Genomic DNA, 19,703 nt, shown 5'->3' with positions numbered 1-19,703 from the left:
AAAAAATGTTTAGAAACTACTGCCTTAATATGATCAAGAAACCGCCTTTACTGCTTCATATATTCATATATTTCACTCAAGTAAAATGCTCAGATGATGGGTAGCTCTCAACCTGCAGCAAGAAAACTAACCATGAATAGGAAAAAAATGCCAAACAGATTCAAAGAGATTGGGATACTAATTCATAATTCTTCACTGCTCTGGCTCACACAAGATTCTCTCTTAGTATTTCAATGTGAGGCTCTAGTTTAAGGTCCTGAGTGTCTGCTGCACATATTTAAATCTGGAAGGCATAATGCAGCACAGTGATCGAGTGTTAGTCTGAGAAAAAGTTTCATAATATCTATTACCAAATGTATGTCTGTTCTCATTTGAATTTATCATCCTATTAGGTAGGTAACTTACCTTAAAACCCCTTTTTGCTATTTTATGCAGTGACAAAAAGCTTGTTGTTGATCGTTCACACCAAGCCAAATATAGATTGCACCATAGTTGCCAGCAGTTGAAGGTGTGTTGCCAGTCTCTAGGGCAGGCATAGGCAAACTCGGCCCTCCAGATGTTTTGGGACTACAACTTCCATCATCCCTGACCACAGGTCCTGTTAGCTAGCGATGATGGGAGTTGTAGTCCCAAAACATCTAGAGGGCCGAGTTTGCCTATGCCTGCTCTAGGGCATCTCATCCATCTTATTCATTTGATCAGTTAAAATGGGTTCACATTGAAATTGTGGCTTGCATACAGGACTTGTATTTGAGCTTTTCAGTGCTGATGTATAAACATCTCAGAATCTGGCCAAATCATAGTTCTCAAACACATGTACACTGACTTGGTGAAAGACACTCTACGCTATGGATGCCACATGGGCACCTGAGACTAAAACATGACCTTTAAAGAGAAGTACAAACCTATAAGGAACAGGTTGGATTCTCTTCTCTGAGCTGGTAGACCATCAGCCAAAGCACTTCTGCCTGCTCCAAACTGAGCTGGTGGTTGTTGTTAGTGTGTCATTCTTCAGAATAGGAAGGGCTTCAAATACTAATAGTTGCTTTATTTTTATTTAGTCTGCAGAAATATAGTGAACTATGCCCAAAGTATTATTTGTACTAAAGTGCAAATTTTTGGGGGGGAAACCCCAACAGCCGTGTTGTAGCAGTCACATTTATGAGATAGATGGCTTAGGAAAAGTGTCAAGGAGATTGTCTGTTAGAAGAAAAAAGCATACATGGCCTCATTTCGCATTTATGTTGTTCTCAGGCCAAATCCAGGAATGGATTTTTTAAAAAACCTGGGCTTAAAGAGCAGTTTTCAAATGAAAAGGAGAGTCAGCAAAAATGCAAGTTGTAGGTGGTGGACCTCACCAAAATCAGGTATGCTGCAGACAACATGTATGAGAAAGGGGGGGGGGGTGTCTCCAATGACTCAAGGGAACCATACCACAAGCAGTAAAGAAAGATTTTACACACACTGGAGAGAAAAATAAAGAAGGTTGGTGGTTTTTCGTTTTACATTTTATTAGTTTGTAGTACATCCCAGAAGCAAGCTAGCATTAAGTGCTCTAGTGCTACAGAATGCCAAATAAACGGCCTCTTGTAAAAAATAATAATAAAATTATACTGTATGAGGTTTTCTAATGTTATTTTTTCCACAACAATCATGTTTTGTGCATATTAAAACCACCACAAAAGTTGGCAAAACGTCTGTATTCTTTTTTCAAAAAATGAGGTTTGGTTAAGCCAAATCTCTAAGAGATCTCATCAGTAAAGAATTTGACTGGAATCATATGGCTGATAAATCAGGCAGTGGCAGATCCATCACTTTGTTGTAACTTTGCAAACTATCCCCAAGATTTTCTTTAGTGCAATTGCTCATACCAGGCCTAAGCAGGTTGAAGATGTGGGTGGGAAAGTGAGTCCCAGGTATTATGGAGCAAAGGGGTGATGGGTGGCAAATGATGCAGGTATATGAAAAGCAGGACGGATAAGATTACCTATACAAGTATGTTATATTTTGGAAGTATTCTTAATGCAAGGTAGTATCCAGGAACTTTGCTATTCTTTTCTTCGCTTATGCTTAGGAAGTAACAAGCTGCTTCTAGACTGCTCTGATTTTTGCTTGGTCATTTTCTTATCTGGGAAACTGTTGCTAAAAGAAAAGGGAAAAAAGAGAAAAAATTAATCTTAAAACTGAATGTAACAGAAATGGATAGTCGTTATCTTAAGACTTATGAGTCATAAATACAGTGTAGTCTCTGTAAAGATCAAAAAGAATTTCTCCCCATCTTCAGCTTATCGCATCTACATTATGGGCAAAGGCTGATTAAAATAAGGCAATATTAACATAGCCAAAGGTCAGAAGAAACCACTCAGGATTCTCTAATCCGGCCTCCTGCATGCAGCTCAGATATTTATTACAAAAATCAAATTCACATACTTGAGTTTAGCTAAAGCATTCATTATTGAAGGACATCCAGTTCTGATTTTTAAGACTAAATCAGGGAGAACTGAGCAACCCCTCTGTCTCTAAAGTTAATACCCAAAGAGATCATTTTGTACAAATTTTTTAACATTCAATTTCTTTATGATATGACACTGCAGGCCTTATTAAGCCATCTATACTGATGTAGGAGAGAAACCACATGTGGTTGTTTTATAATGGAGATGATGAGTTTGTCCTAATGAACAATACAACAATTTTGAGGGTGCCTGACGGGAATCATGCAGCCAGTATTGTATCTTTTGGCTTTCCCAACAATGGATCCGGACTGGCGGTTGGAAATACGTCATCAAAGTGGGGATTTGAACAAAATAGCCTTAAGCAATAAAAGCTTATGCCCTAACCTCATGCTGTGTCTTTTCAAACATTAACAGTAATCTGAATATATAATATATTGGGGGGGGGGGGGGGGAGAGAAAACTCAAAATCTACAGATGCTTTCAGTCTCCTGCCGTCCAGGCAAGTAAAGTTGTATCCAACGTTAATCACAGCAGATGCATTAAAATTAAAAGTCTTGACTAACTGAGGTCTGTTGACTGCTATGGGTCTACTTTGAGAGTAGAACTGAGTTGGATACAACGTATGTTCCCAGTGCTAATCAGTAATGTGTCGAAAAGACAGGAACAAAGTTATAAGAAGATCAGATAAATGCATTAAAAAATATATATCTGAAAGGTTAAGAGAATGGTAAAATGTTGCAGAAGTGGAAATGTTAACCATGATAATGAGGATCAGAAATGGGCAAGCACAGATACAGGGCCTTATGGGGAAACGGCTCCCCCTTTTAATATTACATAAATATACTAGTGACATCTCGTAACATTTAATTTGAAAAGGAATTTCTGCTCAGTCAGAAAAGGTAATTACATTTTCTCCCATGGTAGGATAAAAACCTCAGATTTCAAAATGTAAAGTGCTACTATAAATAAAGGCTACTATTGGAAAGCCAGAAGACAACAGGAGTGAATGCTGAGGCGGAATTTAAAAAGATAAAAGGGTATATTGATCAAAGCCCAAAAATCTATACACAGTCTGCTATAGTGCTGTCATTTTGAAATGTATTATATTCATTTATTTAAGGCGCAGGGAACATGAGGCCCACTATTCTACCTGGTCTGTAGTACTATTGCCAGGCCCGGCCCACTCTTCTCAGGCCACAGCACTCACCAACCGTGCACCATGCCCTCCTTGACTGCTTTCACCTGACTGGAATGTGCCCCTGAACTATGATAATGTCTCTTTTTTAACTGGCTAAAGAGGTAGGTGTTGGGATACTGCCAGGGAGATAAAGCCCATCATGGCCCCCATGTCGCCTCCGGACGATCCATCAATCTCCCGTAGATACAGTATCAGCAATTAGCGACACGAGCTCCAGAAAATAGCTTGCCACATTCCAGAGCTGATGCACGCTCTATCAGCAGAAATCGTACAGCGAAAGATGCACGCAGGAGAGCATTATTTAGAAGTTTATTCAGCGTTGGTCAGAACAAAGGAAAAAACATGACTGCCTGCTTGCGTGTTCAGGCACAGAGAGAGAAACGAAAGCATAGACACAACAGAAACATCCTGTGAACAGGAAATGCACAAACTCTGTGACTCACAAAGCCTGCTCCCTTTTAAGGTGGAACGGAAATATGAAATATCCTAACAGTAGGTAGGCAGGCGTCTGTAGAAACCTTTGACATTTTCATGGCTGGAGCGTGGCCTACTGTAGAAAATTAAGAGCCACATCCAACAAGGTGCTTGATTTTCACTGGCATGAGATGCCTGGAAGGCTGACCATGAGGGAAATGAGGCCTTTGGCTGAAAAGGGTTCCTCACCCCTTAAATATTTTATATACTCCAAATATATAAGGATTTAACTTACGTGGGTTTTAAATTTCCAGTGCACCTTCACAGCAAGTGAAAGCCTCATGCTTTCACTAAGACCTACAGAACTGCCTTATACTCAGTCGCGCTGGTGGTCCATCTTGCCTAGGTGCCACAGCCACAGAGTTCAGCAGCTAATTGTTTATTTAATAAATATATTTCCTTTCTCTCAGTGCAGGGCCCAAGGCAGCTCACAGCATAAATGAAAACAGAAAGAACTAAAACACACAAAGAACACAAATATTTTTTGAAAAGCAATTAAATAAGTAACCCTATTAAAAACACCACTGAAAACCCTCAAAGTGCACACACATCCACACACACAAGTGCAAAACCCACTCTCAAGAAGACCTTGTCACAACAGCCCATTAGTGGCCTGCCAGTGAAAAGAAAGCAAAGCCTGGGCCAGCCTAGCCCCCCATGGAATGGAGTTCCACAACCTGAGAGCAGTCCCCAAGGAGGCCCTCTCTCATGTCCTCACCAAATGTGCCTGTGAAGGTGGTGGGGCTGTGAAAAAGATCTTGAAGTCCAGACAGGCTTCTAGAGGGAGTTAAGGCCCTTCCAATATGGTTCAATGTTCAACCAGACTCAGAGTCTGCAGCTAAGGAAATGGAACAGGTCCAAGGCTCCAAGTTTGCTCTTGGAAACTGGGAAACCCCTGAGCCTAAGGCCAACTGACAGGAACCCACAACATACATGTATGTAGGCATACATAATTTTATTTGCATGCCACCTTTCTATAGTTCAAACCATGATCAAGAAGCTTACATGAAAACTTAAAAAACTTACAAGAAACTTAACAAATGTCAGAAAGATCAATAAACATCAAAAGTGCAGAAGCAAAATAAACAATTTCCACCTATTATATATAATAATATCTAACAAAAATACAAAAATGAATAACAGCCAAAAAAAACCCCGCCCTAAACAATATCCCAGTCCAAGAGTTCAGTAGCCTCAGGTTTTTGTAGCTGGAGTCAGAGTCCTGCCTTCCCAGGCCAGGTAAAAGGCCTGCAAGGCAGGGAACAGGTCTTCCAGGACTCACATCCAAGATGGTCTCTGGCCTCTTCAGCAACCTGTCATATCACCAGGGCCCTCATGGGTGCCTTTCCCTGAGCCTGAGGAAGTAAATGCACCCCACGGTGCCTCACCGGGTCAGGTGTGAGGTTACAGAATGCAACAGGAGGAGGAGTGCTCATCTTCAAGTCAAAGGGTTGGCGCTTTAAGAATCTAAGTTACCACAAGGAGTGGAGGAAATGCTTTAAAAAGCTCAGTCTGCTCTCAACCTTCATCGGAGCACATTGCTTCCTTGGAGCTATCCATGGTCTTAATCTGCCCTAGCCCATGGGACCCTGCACCAGGTCGGTGGCAATGTACTCTGAAAAGCAACAGTTTCAGTGGTAGCCAATGTGATGCCCTCCCCAGTTGTGCTTGGACTACAACTCCTATCATCCCAAATCTTTGCTGATGTTGGCTAAGGCTGATGGGAGATCTAGAAGGCACCATGGTGACTACCTTCTTTTAAGTCTTAGAGAGCAGTCTTTCCAGATCCTGCTTTTCAAGGGCACTTTAATTAGAGAGGTTGGACCTTGTACATGTTTGATACATTTAGCTCTGGCTCCTCCCTGTGAGCTACTTGATTATGTGCCAGGTTAAAAGACCATGTAGCTCAGCTGCCACTTTCAATGGCCCCAGGCAATGTTCTTTTAAATATCTGTTCTTCCTTGTATGTCTCATTTGTCTATGGCTGGGAAAGAAACATTTGGGGACACCCCCAAATTAGTCCTCCATTTGTATTTTACCTTTCCTTCAATGCATTCAAGGTTGTTGAGAATAAGCTGCTAGGGAACATACAAATAACCGGAGGTATTCTATATGCAAATGGCTCTGAAGATCAGGTCAATAGCCATTCTAATGACTGGGAAATGATGGTGTGAATCCATCCCACTACTTGCTCCCTCAACCCCTGCCCCTTCTGGCTTGTTCGTACAAGGCGGAAAGGCTGACAGAGTGGGCTCATCAGGTGGCCAAGTATCACTGAGTGAGGGGGTGGTCTGCACCACTTTGAAAGGTGCACGTGCTCCTGGAAAAGGAACCTTCCTGAACCTGATATATTTGACAACTACCACCCAGGTGCTAATACCCTCCCCCTTTTAGGAAAGGTGCTTGAAGCAGTGCGCGTGGTTCAGCTGCAGGCACTATTGGAAAAAAACCTGGACCTGTTCCACTCTTCTTTTCCACTGCCAGGTAAGGGTGTTGAGATCACCATGTAGAACCCAGTTAGTTCTGCCACAGCCTGGTGATCCAGAGCAGGCTTCCATATTGATGCTCCATCAGCTTTTGGAGACCCAACTGATTAGGCAAGCATTCCCCTGATCTCCTGACATGCTTTGTTTTCATTGCGGCTTTAACTCTAAAACTCGATGTTTCAGCTGGCTTGTTTTCTTGAACGTTTTCTATGTGCATGTTTATTTTGATGTTTTGATGAAATTATTTCATTGCGCATTGCAATTATGTGTCTTTTGTAACTGGTTTTTATACTTGTATACCATTTAGAAGCCATCTTGACAAGCGGTATATAATTGAATAAATAATAAGATGGCAGCGCTAGCAACAATATCTGGTCTCACATTCTGTACAGTAATGCTAGGAGTCTTTCTGGGAGCTCCCTCCCGAAAGAGGTCTGCCCCATTCCCTTTTTAACAGCCTTTTTTAAGTTGATGAAAACCTTCCTTTTAGATCTTAAATGACTGATGTATTGAATTGGTTTTAGCTGTCTCGGGTTTCTATATAATTTTATTACTGCTGTGTGCTTTTCTCCCTTTTTTAGTATTAGTTTATTAAGTGAGGTTTCAAAATGTTAATTGATGGTTTCACCTCTGATGGTGGGTGTCCTTGTGCTCATCTGAGGAAAGGCGACTGTCTGAAGTGAATAAACAAAGTTTCCAAAAATAACATCCTTATCAAATAATTGAAACCGATTGCAGAGCTATAACAGCCAAGAGAGCCATGAAGTGTACTTACACTAGAGAGAGAAAGAGAATCTTATTCAAAGAAACTTAACAGTCCCTGAGATTACTATCATTTCCCTGTTACCAAGTGGACAGGCAACTACGGACTCACAAGCTCCACCATATGATTCTCTCATTGCTAACTATTATTTTATAAGAACAGTTTTCACACACAAAATGCTTTCATTTTGCTCACCATTAAAATGCATGTTTCCATAATAGGGCTGAAGTTCAACATTTTACTCAATGAACTAGGAGAAAATTATATTTGCACAGAAATATAGTGTTTTGTTGTTGTTGTTGTTGTTGTTGTTGTTGTTGTTGTTGTTGTTGTTGTTATACACTAGAAAAATGATTGTGAAATGTATGGCACTTATTCCTAAGTGAGACGACTTCTTAAATCTGCAAGCCAGTTTCCAGGAATCCAACATCACAGTCTATGCATCATCTCAGTTCTACTGCCAAAGGTTGCGCAGGCATCCAGCGTAGCTGTGCCAGACTGGATCACATCAAATTAACACGTAAAGCACTAACTATGCATAATCCCAGAAGGAATGTCTTCCTTTATGGTCACTAATTCCCAGCACATGGTTGCTTCTTCAACTGCACGACAGTAATTGAACAAGACAATAAAAATTGGACAGAAAACAGAAATCACTGATCTGAAAGTCTAAACATGGCATTTCCCCAAATCAGAACTGAAAAATAAATTTGCTGTTTCATGCTAGAGAGCTGTTGTACACCTTGGTGCATAGCTTGGATAAACATGTGAAGCAGTGGAAGATGAGTTCTAACAAGAACTCAAAATATGCATCAAACTTTGCTACAAAAGTTGCTCAGCTAAAATAAGCGATGCAAATGCTCTACTAATGAAACATATAATTGCTGATGTGCTAATAAGTGTGATTTTTAAAAAAATAAATAAAAAGTTAGGATGTGAGTCAATGTGAGTTCTATGGAAATCAATAGACACAATAACTTTGAGCAAATTAAATTAGCCACAGGTTAGAGGGAAAGGAAGGCTTTCTGCGTATACCTATAGATGATCTCCTAACCATTCATGCAATTCTCCTTTTCAAGAGATCTGCAAGTGCTTTTCTATGGTGACAGAACTATCATGTTATTTATTTGAACAGAACTACAGCATTGGCAAAAGCCCATTTTACACAATGGAAATAACATGTCTCTCTCTGCTTCCTGGAAGAAGCTGGTAGCCCAGAATCGCTCCCAGCTCAAGAAGAAAAACATGCAAGTGAATGAAAAATTGATTTCTACAGCCTGCATCACAATTATTTTATAAGGAAACCAATCTCTCTTAATTTTAAGTTATTTCAAACATTTTGTTCCTTCTTTATTTTTTTCTGCCAATGGATGGGGACTTGTTTGCTGTAACTTCTGAAACTTTGTGACAACCACTGGGAAAAAAGTCATGACCCACCTGATGAAGACCAATTATTTAGAGCATGAGACCCTCACAGTCATGCTTGTTGGAGAAACAGGAGAGGGCCTTCTTGGTGTCTGCCCCAGACACCAGAATTCCCTCACTTGAGAAGCTCCTTGCTTTTCTTTAAATTTAGAACAATGATTTTCTTTATCCCAGACTGTGGATCCAGCCCACTCTGAATGTCCTTCAGCCAATAAAATTGGCCAATAAAATTGGATCTTTGGCTGATGAAAATAAATAAAAGACTTAAGCACACTGAGCTCCAAAGAAATAAACTCACCCCAGGTCTTAGTAGGTCAGGATCATCTTCCAGGTTGTGGTTTCCCTGTGCAAATTCTGTCCTACTTCAGCATCACCAGGACTAACTTTGCAGACAGTGTTTTGAACCCAGTTTGAATTGCATTTCAAATTCTGATTAGTCACAGAGATGGATAATGTTATATGTGCACCAAGCCTGCACCCACCAGGATTCGTCATGTCACATTTGAATGGATCCTGAAATCTTTCATGAGACAACAAACCAGGGTATAGTGGATAATCTTCCCCCTGACATATCAAAATATATCGCAAAGGTCCTTTAGGTCTGTCTCTCAGTTCTGCCTAACAAAGGAACCTATAATAACAAGAAAAAACATGGCACTGCTACTACATCCACTAGAGTCTACAGAATAGCTGGAATGTTTTTTTATACACAAAAAAGGGACTTCTGTTATTGCTGCTAGCTTAGCTGTCAAAGTAAAATGTGTCATCAAAGTAAAATTATAAATTGTCTTTAGTAGAAACACAAGTTGTTTGATGAACTACTTACAAAATAAGCTGTTTTCTAAAAATGACTGCTGAAAGCTAAAATATTCGCACTAAAACATGTTGCATTAGCAAATAGGTGGGTTGCTTCTTTTGGTGGGGGAGAAAGAGGAAGAGGAAAGAGAAAGAGAGAGAACCATAGGAAAACCTTACAAGGCAAATCCATAACAATCCAAGAAGCACACACATGCATACTTCATGTGGCTACAACTGCCCTCCAAAACGAAGGGTTATCTTTCATATAAGCAAAAGTCTGGTAGAATTTCAGCTACGACTGAACTGGAAAGTAGTATTTAAGAATTGTAGCAAAACTACCAGAAGCTTTACAATGAAATGCTTGCTTTAGCTGAGTTTTCTGAATATCTCTGAATAATTCTGTTCCAAAAACCATTTCAGTTTCAATGTCTGAACATTTCCCATTGTTTGTGAGTCACGATTTTTATTTTTGTTTCTTATTTTTACTACCAGCAAAGAAAATACAATTCCAAGAATCAATTTTGTTGGGATTTTAATTTTACCAAGGAATGCGTCCTTGAAATAAAAACCTGGCTGATGGTTAAATAAATGAAAAACACACAGCTGTCTGATGAGCATTTTTCATTTGATTCACATTTTCATTTTATTCAATTGATGATAAATTGTATGGCCTGGAAAATCTCAAAATGTTGTATGCATTTAAATTCCTTGATGTGCCCAGCCCTGAAATTTACAACACAGCAAAATCAAATGATGTAAAAATAAGTCCAACAATAGGATTTTTCAAATGTCACTAAAACAAACATAAACCCTGCACCAACTAAATTAAACCTTCCATAAATCCACTGCCCTTCTATCCACTAGAGAGCAGGGATAACTAACATGGTGCCCTCCAGAATTTGTTGACTACAATTCCCGTCATCCCTGACCATTAGCCATGCTGGATGGGAGTTTTAGTCCAACAACATCTCTAGGGGGCACCATTTTGGCTACCCTGCACTAGAGAAACAGACTAACTACATGGGAATCAGGTCCAAAGAGATCAAAGCAAGTAGGTTAGGAAAGAATAATAGATTCTGGCAAATATTCATGGTAAGACTTGGGGAGGAAGCAAAGTACAAAAGTTGCAGTCACACTGGACAGCTATCTTCTCCTATGCCACCAACGAAATCAGAATGAAGGCAAATCTGAAGACAAAGATGGCAAACTTAAGGAGCGTTCTTTGTTGATGCTAAAACTTTGCACGGTTTACAAAAGAAGAAGAAGAAAATAGGGTGGGTGGGTGGGTACAAGATAGCTGTTTATTCCCAAAGGAGTCCCATGTAACCAATTTACATACTAACAAAGATGGGGCATAAAATCCAACTAATCAAAACTGTAACAATCCTCAGATTCTCACCATTTCATCCTATTAGTTGCATTATGATAAAGCAGCTTTGAGTGCCCTGTGAGACATTTTCCACTGTAAGAACAGGATGCTTACTTTACTCAACGGATCACTGGCCTGATCCAGTAGGCTCTTCTCATGTCCTGTGAGTGCTTTAGATGAATGCATTCCAGTCTTTGTCTACAAGGTATGGAGCATTCCCTCAAGCTAACTAACTGTAAGAATCACTAAGTTAACCCCCCCCCCCTTTTGCAATGAGGTGTGGAGAACTAAGACTGATGTTGGCTTTTCAGATATAGCTTTTGGAAGCCTAGTTTTGCATGCAGGATCTAATCTAGATTACCTGTGACTTCTACCTCCTGGATAGCTTGTATCTATTGAAGGATCTGGAAAAATCAAGAGGGATTTCCCTCTTCCGCTTACTACTACCTGCTTCTCTTGGTTTCTTTGCTCCGACTCTAGAAGTGCCTCTGGGTGCAATGGCAGTCATCTATTTAACACACACCAGTTTGAAAATGTTTGTAACAAGCACTTTTTGTGGAGCCTTCTGGGCATAACACCTTGCTCCAGACAGTGAAGAGAAGCATTTGCCTAAAGACTTGTGAAATGTTCTGCTTTCTTATTCTTTTTACAAGTTTTAGAACTATTTGCTTCCTTTATGTCTTGATGCCAAAGGGACCCAGATTTCCTTTAAAATAAACTCAATATTACTTTTTAATTGCATATTCTGCCTTGGGGTTTTCCGAGCAATTGTGCACTGACGCCATCCAGATATTATTCATGTATCCAGTCTGGTACAGTCTGGAAGTATCATGCACGCTAGACTGATATACAGAAAATATTAGGGTTTTTATTATATTTATTTTTTACACGAGAGGATTTTTGGAGGCTTTCCTGCAGCCTCTGAGATTTTCATTTTTAGGAAATTAGGTGGAAGGACTGAAAGGTCAGGGAGAAAATCCAGTTTCATCACCAACAACACTGCCACCGTCTTCTAAAGCATAGGGCATTTTCTAAGCCCTGACCAAGATTAACAGTTAAAATAGTCCCTGCCCACGAAATCACAATCTAATAAAGAGAAAGGGAGAAAGTAATGGAAAGGGGGAAGAAAGCAAACAAATTCAGGTCCCTGTGCTTGAAGCTAGATAACATCAGCATCATGATTTGGTCAGGTGGGCCTTCCTGCATGTGCTTAGTCCTCTATCAGCCCTCAGCCCTCTGGCTAATGCCAGAATCCAGCTCCGAGGTCCCAGGGAGAGTGGTTGCTGGGGTCAAATGTTCTTTCTGGAAGGGTGGGGGAATCAAGCTCCCAGCTGCTGTTCCTTCTCTGGCCAATGGATGGCGGCCAGGCGGCTGATGTCCTTCCTGAGAGGAAGCCACCCATTAGCCCTTGGGCCCCTGATGATGGAAGAGGCCAGGATGTCATGGATCCTTCAAAACTGTGTTTTTAGATAACAGGCATTTCATCTCTTAGCACAGCCACAGGAATAAAGTCTCATTTTTGTGTTCTCGGTGCTCCTCTAGCAAAACAGAATTTTTGCATCTGCTTACAGTTGATGGCGATCAAGTTCTGAAACTGGATTAAATTAGTGGTTTAATCCAGTAACAAAGAAGTACTCCAAAGTACTGTTGAACTGCCTATGGGAGCAGACAGGGGAAGCAAAACATGTCAATAATGAATGCAGTTACCTCTTGCTAACTTAAAAAAAAGAAGAGATGGGGGCCCTAAGACAACTGAGCAAGGAGATAAGTGGCAGAGAATAGAAGCCACAGCCAATGCAGTGAAAGGAAGGGGCAGCACATGTGTTGTCCTCTAGATTTTGTGGGGCTACATCTCCTCTCATCCTTGGCCACTGACCATGCTGGCTGCAGTTGGTGGGGTCCAACAACATCAGGAGGGAAGTATGTGGGTTACCACAGCTGTAAGGGGGCAAAATGCCAGTCCGTGTGACAAAATCATGCAACTGTTTCCCCACCTTCAATTTTCTTATCATTGTGATAGACACATGAAGTTGGCTATTAAAGGGAGATGCAGGGCTACCTACTGGATTTATTCAAGGCTAGCAGTTGGAATCCAAACTGGAATCACAGTTTGACAGTGTACTGTAGGCTTTCAAAGAAATGCACTCATTTGCAGCTCTTAAACTCTTCTTTAATGCTTAAACTAGAAACTGCTCTCCTCAAAACTTCCTCTATTTTTGGTCTGCATTCGCGCTCATTCCAAGGGTCTGGAGCCAAGCAAACAAGACATTTGCCTACTGTGTTCAATTTACTGGCATCTTTTGTGCTTGTCGAACTACCAACCCTCTCCAGCATTTTGCTTACGTAAGTCGCAACAGCAGCCAAAAAATTCGGATCTAAGATTATCCCCCCCCCCCACCACCAAGGGAGATCATGTCTGACATCAAATTGATAAAGCTAAAAATAATTTTTGACACATAGCATGGATAGATGGTAAAGGTAACTAATTCTGTATCTGAATGTGATGTTTGGAGAAAAACAAGACAATTGATTTTTTACTCCAACTTTTTTTAAAAAAAACAACCTAACTTGATTGAACATTATTCCAATGGCACAGTTTCATTTGCTTTTTCCAAGAAAGCATCCACTGAGCATTCTTCATGGCAAGGAAGAAAATTATGTGGAGATTACTTTAGCATATTAAGAAGCCAGAAATATTTTTTTAAAAAAAACTGGTTTTACATAAACATCACTGAGCAGAGAAGTATGCTTTACAAATGCACAGAACAACATAACAAATATTTAGAAAGTTACCCATCACCAGCCTGTGGGATTGACAATTTAGAATTTCATATTCTTATAAATGTGTAAATTTAAATTCTTTTGTTTTGTTTCAGTCTTTTAGATTTCATTACCTGGTTTCTTAACTGCTCTGGGGTGGGGATTAACTATAATTTGGGGATTTAATGATTCACCTTAAAGACTAGTAAAACAGAGATTTGTATGAATTCCCTCTCACCAGTGATAGTTTTGATATTGACATGGACACTATCACATCATAAAAAACCCCATCCGTTCTCCTAAGTCTCGAAAGAAATGCAAATGTCAGGCAGGCAATGACTCTCCTCAGCCAAAAATCTAAGAATCTGAGTAGCCCAGCTACAGAAAAACAGGACTGTCCAAAGATTACAGCACACAGCACTGAATCTCTCTGTTGCCCCTTTAACTAGGTAAGGAGCTGGGCAGACCAGAAGTGGAAAAGAGGCAAGACATGGGAGGGGAAGACTCAAGGCAAGGCTGTCAGTAGAAGAAAGGGGAAGCTGCTGACACAACACCAGCAGGTTCTTGGCAAAGGGAGTAGGAGTCTTGAGCCTGGGAGCACAGAAGGCACAAAGAGGAAGGAAAGATCAGGTGGGTGCCTTTAGCACAGAAGAGATGGTCTGAAGTAAAGGAAGGGTAAAGAGCAGGGCTTGGGGCTTCGGTGGCGAGCTAGGAGAGGGAAGAACAAGGCAAGCTAGGTTTGGGGGGGGCACTGGGTTATAAAAACCTTATAAACGCAGAATAATGAAGAGAGTACACAAGCTTTGAGAGTAAGGGAGCCACGAGGAGGTGTCTGGATTAAATGCAGATTCTGGGACTGTCAGGATCCGGGGGATCCTGACATAGGGTTAAGAAACTCATTCCAGGACGCTTGGAGACATGGGGGGGGGGGGTGAGTGAGGGTTCAGCATTGACTGTAACCTATCTATTGTCCCAACCTTTTCCAGTTCTAATTATGATTTATCATGTGCTCGTATATAGTAGTGGAAAGTAGTTTTGATCACTAAAGTAGCAAAAAATATATACAGCTAAGGATTCTTATCTACAGTGCAAATATATTCTGGAAAATATCGTAAAAATACTGAGCACAGGCACAGAGGCGTAGCAAGGTCAGGTGGTACCCAGCGGGGAAATTTTTTTGTCACCCCCCACACACATTGACAAGGGACGCAGGTGGCGCTGTGGGTTAAACCACAGAGCCTAGGGTTTGCTGATTGGAAGGTCGGCGGTTCGAATCCCCACGACGGGGTGAGCTCCTGTTGCTCGGTCCCTGCTCCTGCCAACCTAGCAGTTCGAAAGCACGTCAAAGTGCAAGTAGATAAATAGGTACCACTCCGGCGGGAAGGTAAATGGCATTTCCATGCGCTGCTCTGGTTCGCCAGAAGCAGCTTAGTCATGCTGCCACATGACTCGGAAGCTGTACGCCAATAAAGCGAGATGAGCGCCGCAACCCCAGAGTCGGCCACAATTGGACCTAACGGCCAGGGGTCCCTTTACCTTTACCTTTTACACACATTGACGACTCAGGGTAGGCTTGGGAGTTGCAGGCAGGTGGCGCGCCGAATGTCACCTGCGGGTGCGTCGGCCACGACTCCCAAGCCTCCCCCGAGCTGTCAAAATGAAGGCAAAGCGGTGCAGCTCCCCCCCTCCCCCAATGGCTCAGGGTAGGCTTGGGAGTCGCGGATGGGTAGTGAGGCAAATGTCACCCCCCTCAGCGATGACACCCAGGGCGGTCCATCGCCCCACATCCCCTCCCTATGCCTCTGCATATGCAAACTGAAAAATACTGTTCTAAATTTGTGCTAAAAAATGTCACTCTATTAATATCGCTGTTTTTAGTCTTCGTGTATTTTAAAGTAAAATTGTTGTGTAATTTTATCTTTTTTAAAGTCCCGTAGCCATCCAAATAAAATGTTATGGTTCTTTCCAGTTATAATTATTTTTAAAAAAGATTTTTCAACTATAAACTGAGTTCAGCCACCTCTGCAGGTCATTCACAAAGAAATAATGGATCACGTGGTGCTGCTTCCAGCAGGTAGTTCCAGTAAAACATATTAATATACTAAATGCATTGCTCTCCTCCAGAGATTCCACTTAACAGCAATTCAGAGAAGGAGCAGTCCACGCAATAACAACTGGAAAGGGATGAAAAGCTCTGGCTCTTGTTTTGGAAAAGCAATTTTCACAGCTTTCTCACCATGGCCAACTGTGCATCACAAGCTGACAAACTCTCAATCATGAGGGTGGGCAGAACATTGCGGCCACCTCTGAAACTTCTTTTGACATTGTAAATATTAAAGCATAAAGAACTGGAGAAAAGAAATGACCGTGAACTCATCTAAACCAGACTTTCTCAACATGGAGCTCTACAGATGTTGTAAGCTATATAGCCCCATCATACATCTGGAACATACCAGGTTGAAGAAGGCTGATCTAAACTTATATCCACACTGATATTTTCAATAGGCCAACTGGCATGATCTAGAGCAGAGGTTTGCAAACTGGGATCCAAGATTCATTCAGGTGATCTGCGGCATGTCTGTAAAATACAATTAAAGATTATACAGCATCTAGCACAGCACATTCCAATTACTACAGTGGGCAGAAAAGTGGTCCATATTACTGGAAAGGTCTGGGAACCACTGGTCTAGAACCACACAATGTAGTTCTATTAGTGAACCAGGTTTGACACTGCAAGCTGCTTGAATGGGAGACTTTACCTGGGCAAAAGAGTAGCATCCACCGTAGTTAATGAACAAAACCATTCACCTCCTTTACAGACTGAGGCTTCATCCTATGCATACTTACCTGGGAGTAAGCCCCATTAAACACAGTGGGATTTACTTCTGACTAAACACACATGGGATTACAGTGCAGCCATCTTACATATTCTTGTAGAATGACTTAAATTGCTGCTGAAAGAAGTAATTATTTCCTCGGAGGATTAACATTTGTTAATATGGTCTCGGATGCAAAACCCTCATTTGCGTTCTCTCTTGAAACCACCCCATCCCTTAATATCCTTGAATAAGGGTGCTGCATTCTGCGTCATACTAGAGCAGATTGGATCAAAATGATTATTCTACAAAAGAACATTTCTGCCACACAATGGGAAAAGCAAAAGCAATTTAAGTTTTATGCATGCTTTCTGCCTAATTTGGTGTTGAGCAAACTACCTCCCAAGTGACGTTATTGCACTTCTAAATGTTATTAGCTACCATCTTCCAAACTGAATCTAACTACCAGGTTCACATCAGCCTCGAAATCTTACTGACTTGGAGAGGATCTGCAAAGAGGAGTGGGACAAAATACCTCCTGAGATGTGTGCAAACCTGGTGGCCACCTACAAGAAACACCTGACCTCTGTAATTGCCAACAAGGGTTTTGCCACCAAGTACTAAGGACAGATCGTGAAGCTGAGGCTCCAATACTTTGGCCACCTCATGAGAAGAGAAGACTCCCTGGAAAAGACCCTGATGTTGGAAAAGATGGAGGGCACAAGGAGAAGGGGACGACAGAGGACGAGATGGTTGGACAGTGTTCTCGAAGCTACCAACATGAGTTTGACCAAGCAGTGGAAGGCAGGAGTGCCTGGCGTGCTCTGGTCCATGGGGTCACGAAGAGTCGGACACGACTAAACAACAACAAGTAAGTCATCTTTTGCAAAGGGAACAAATACTTATTTCACTCATTATAATGCACATCAAGCTCTGACTTTTAACTAGTTGAGTGCTGCAGAACCACCTCATCTATTTTCTTTGTCCACAATTAGGGAGTTTGTATATGCAGACTATAGAGAGAGCTAACACGAACACTGCTCAAATTGAAAGTCCCCCCCCGCCCCGGTGGTGAGACAAGATGGGAGAGACATGCTTTTCTTTTCTGATTTTCAAGATCGGAACTCTTTCACCACATTGCCCTTGCCCATTTCACACAGTACACAACAAGGAGGCTGCAAATTATCAACCATTATTAGGGTACAAGGACCTGGCAGTGTGAACCAGCCCTGATCGACACAGTGATGACTAACAACACATTCATCTCACAGTTGTGCCTGTACTGACAACACTCTCAAATGTTCCGCTTTATGCATTAACAACTAAGCTCCCCAAATGGCCTTGGCAAGAGATGGGCAGCCCATGAATCTTCCATTCAGCTTCCACAAGAATACACCATCTGGAGAGGCAACCTGAAGAAAGGAAAAGGCACGGCATAATCCAGATACAAAGCAGTCTGTGGGAAATTCTATGCCTGCAGAGCTTTTGAGGCTTCTCGTTTTGAATGAAGCAATGGCCAGGCTTCTCCCAAGGACCCCTTCACATCTGCCATCAACCCTGACCATTGTCCATGTTGACTGGGGCTCAGTTCAACAACATCTGGAGGGCACCAGGTTGGGGAAGATTCAGTTCAACAGCCTGTTTCCAAAAGCCACTAGCCAAATGGGTCTGGGAAGTCCACAAGAACGGCCTGAAGGACATCGGCCCCTCCTGCTTTCTGCCACAATCCCACAACAACTGGCATTCAGGAGAATACTACTTCTGAAATCTGGAGGTCCCAGCTAGCAATCATGGCTGATGGTAATCAGAAGGCTTTCCTTTCATAAAGTTGTCTAATCTTTTAAATCCACCTAACCCCGTGACCACTGCCAACTCTTAGAACAAAGCCCTCCTAAAGCAGGCCACCTTTCATAGTTCAGCAACCTACATCCTACAGTGGCTAACCATGTAAGCCCCCAAACAGAAGCTGAATGCCATGGTCATCTCCTTCTGTTGCTTCCCTGGAATTCTGTGGCACATAGCCTCTGAACAATGGATGTTCCATGTAGCAATCATGACTTATACTCCATGAATTAGCCTAGTCCTCTTTTAAAGTCGTCTGAGCCAGTGGCCGTAACCATACCATGTGACAGTGAGTGCCATAAAATGTTACATATACACAATTACTTTCCAGAGCAACAGAAAATTTTCTCCATTATCAATGTGACAGCCCTCCAAATAGTCCTTCAGCCACCATATTGCCTCTCTCTTCAAAAGGCTAAACATAGCCAGTTCCTATCAAAGTAACTTGTAGGATGCCGGCATAAGATAGCACTGGAATCAATTCAGGGCCGGATTTAGGTTTGATGAGGACCTAAGCTACTGAAGGTAATGGGGCCCTTTATATGTTCCGCTGTCCTTTGTCAACAACAAATTGTCACTGTTTTTTTGTGTTGAATATATGCTATATGGTAATTTATGGACCTAATAGGTATATAAAGCCATTTGCACATGTTGCCATGCAACCAATCCATGCAGAACGTAGGCACCCTACATACAGATATGAGCAAACCAGTGATATTTTAGGGAGCAGCCTAGCAGGCAGGGCCAATTACTTACATCATAGGAGCCTACACAACACAAAACACTGTTGATGTATGTAGGTTTTATTTTATTTGTTTTTTATCTTATATTTTGGAAATGTACATCCAGGTTTTTTTCCTTTAATTTTTTGGGGGGCCTCCAAGAGAGTGGAGCCCTAAGCTATAGCTTGTTTAGCTTATACGTAAATCTGGCACTGTATAAATTGCTTGGAAGGCTCAGTTAACTTCCTCTCATAAAGGAGTACTAATTTATATTGAAGTTCACGTACTAGTTGAAGCACCAGTTCAAGTTTCCCCATGGCTGAGGTACTACTTTCCGAAGCAGTTGCTTGTGCAAGTTCAAAAAGGTTTAAGAAGAACAGTATTTGGAATCTTCTTTGTAGGCCAACCAACCTCAGGCACTGGCCGCTGAGGTGGGGCACAATAATTTGGTTTAAAAAAGCACCGCCTTCACAAGACATAACAAAGATCTGTTGCTTGGTGGAAGTCCAGGCATGTAGCAGTGGGTTATTTTTGTTTTGTTTTGGGGGGTTCAAGAGGATTTGTTGTAGTCTGCACAGAAATCTGCTCCAATTTCTG

At 41.6% G+C, this 19,703-nt stretch overlaps 1 protein-coding gene across 3 annotated transcripts in view; it reads right to left on the bottom strand.

Moving 5' to 3' along the window:
- Positions 1–1,493: 1,493 nt before the first annotated feature.
- The window catches only part of RAD18 (RAD18 E3 ubiquitin protein ligase), a 112,471-nt gene continuing 94,261 nt past the window's right edge, over positions 1,494–19,703 (bottom strand). For all 3 annotated transcript variants that reach the window (XM_081853404.1, XM_081853405.1, XM_081853406.1), the window contains one exon: positions 1,494–2,142. In XM_081853404.1, coding sequence (XP_081709530.1) covers positions 2,049–2,142 — 94 coding nt within the window. In that variant the 3' untranslated portion in view covers positions 1,494–2,048. The remainder of the gene's footprint in view (positions 2,143–19,703) is intronic.

This window comes from Podarcis erhardii (genome assembly GCF_964252035.2).
Source record: "Podarcis erhardii genome assembly, chromosome: 2".
In the NCBI taxonomy this organism is placed as follows: Eukaryota; Metazoa; Chordata; class Lepidosauria; order Squamata; family Lacertidae; genus Podarcis; species Podarcis erhardii.
Note: the sequence above shows the minus strand (reverse complement) of the source record. Positions and strands in the feature narration are given on the sequence as shown.